Source organism: Propithecus coquereli, unplaced genomic scaffold (genome assembly GCF_000956105.1).
Source record: "Propithecus coquereli isolate 6110/MARCELLA unplaced genomic scaffold, Pcoq_1.0 Scaffold403, whole genome shotgun sequence".
Lineage (NCBI taxonomy): Eukaryota > Metazoa > Chordata > Mammalia > Primates > Indriidae > Propithecus > Propithecus coquereli.
Window position 1 is genome coordinate 457,504 of NW_012149764.1, and position 1,809 is coordinate 459,312.

A 1,809-nucleotide genomic window follows, 5' to 3' on the forward strand; every position below is an offset into this window, starting at 1 on the left:
TAGCTGAAAGCTTGATGGGGAGGAGGGAGCAAAACCTCGTGTGTTCTATTTTAGGTTATATGTCACCGCACCCATCTCCACTGGGAGCCCCAGAGCACGTCTCCAGTCCTATGTCTGGAGGAGGCCCAACCCCACCCCAGATGCCACCGAGCCAGCCAGGGCCCCTCATCCCGGGTGATCCGCAGGCGATGAGCCAGCCCAACAAAGGTCCCTCGCCTTTCAGTCCCGTCCAGCTGCATCAGCTGCGAGCTCAGATTTTAGCTTACAAAATGCTGGCCCGGGGCCAACCCCTCCCCGAAACACTGCAGCTTGCAGTCCAGGGGAAAAGGACATTGCCTGGCATGCAGCAACAACAGCAGCAGCAACAGCAGCAGCAACAGCAGCAGCAGCAGCAGCAGCAGCAGCCACAACCACAGCCGCAACAACAGCAGCCGGCCCTTGTTAACTACAACAGACCATCTGGTAGGTTAATATACAACAAATGAATAATGCCGCGGTCCAGCTCGGATAAGAAAGACTGCTCACACACAAAAGCACTGGGTTGGTGTAAGCCCGGGGCTGACTTAGCCTTGTGTTGTACCTCCCTGGCTCTCTTTCCTTGCTCTACTCAGATGGCCAAGATTCTTGGTCTCCTGCTACACAGTCCTAGAGCAGTGTTTCTTACACTTCAGAGACTCTCAGGCAAGCTGTGGAACTAGGGAGAAAGCACTATCACCCACGATTTCGCATTCTATTTCAAGAGGTTCAAGGTTTCTCAAAAGCCCATCCCCACACCCCAGGTTAAGGACTCTGGTACCCAGTGCATTCCCTCAACAAAACTCACTCCTCGAATCAGCTCCTCTAGAACCATTTTATATTTGTTGATTTATTTATTTCTACCCTTTTTTGTTGTGAAAAGCATCTGGGGAGGCTTACAAGAAGCATACCTGTAATAAAATAATTATCAAGTAGAACAATCAGAAACAATAGAAAATAGAAAAAGAAGTAAGAAATTGAAGTCAGCAATGTGGGGACCACAAAAGCTCTCACAGTTGCTATAGCTGAGCTTCAAAGATGACTTGAGCTGCTTGACAGTTAGAGCCAAAAGGAGACAGGGTCATGTGCCTAATTCTCACCATTTGGAAGGAAGTTGCTCACCCATTTCTCAGGGGACACACAGCCATTTGTAGCATGAGAGTATAAAGTAGATTTCCCAGGTGGGATCATTCTGTAAATTATCATTGTCGTCATCATCATCATCATTATCGAAAGAGGTACTACATGATAGAAACATCAGTAACATTTGTTTATAATAGAGTAACAGATTCCACATGGCCTATTTCTTATACACGCTGGGATAAAATCTGAAGCCATGACATTATGCAATGGGTAGAGATGACATCTTCCTTTGCATGGCCTCCTGCTGGTCTGGCTTGAGCCCACTGATAAAATTCAGAGGTACAGGGGACTGTAGGGTGATCTCCGAAGGAAGTCGTTTTCTGTAGGAAGGTTTTTGTTAAAAACTGGAAAAACAGCGAGTTTATGGTGCTACTCTAATAAGAACCTTGGATTCCAGAGAATGGGATAATTCCCTGACATTGATGCCATTTCCTGTGAATGGTTTCCACTCATCTGGGCAAGTCTTGACATGCTGGTTATTGCAAACAAGTAGTTTGGGATATTGGTACTCTTCCTAGGTTTTGGGACTTATGTAATGGAAATGAGTTCAGGTTAGTATTTTTTTTTTTAATATTTTACCTGTTGAGTTTATAAATGTTTCTTTTCTGGTAGAGGCAGCTCCAAGAGTTGGCCTACCTTAAAGGTAGGTAA

At 45.8% G+C, this 1,809-nt stretch overlaps 1 protein-coding gene across 1 annotated transcript in view; it reads left to right on the top strand.

The window, feature by feature from the left end:
- The window catches only part of SMARCA2 (SWI/SNF related, matrix associated, actin dependent regulator of chromatin, subfamily a, member 2), a 165,365-nt gene that overhangs the window by 24,828 nt on the left and 138,728 nt on the right, over window positions 1-1,809 (top strand). Inside the window, exon 4 of the mRNA XM_012652873.1 lies at window positions 55-462. Coding sequence (XP_012508327.1) covers window positions 55-462 — 408 coding nt within the window. The remainder of the gene's footprint in view (window positions 1-54; window positions 463-1,809) is intronic.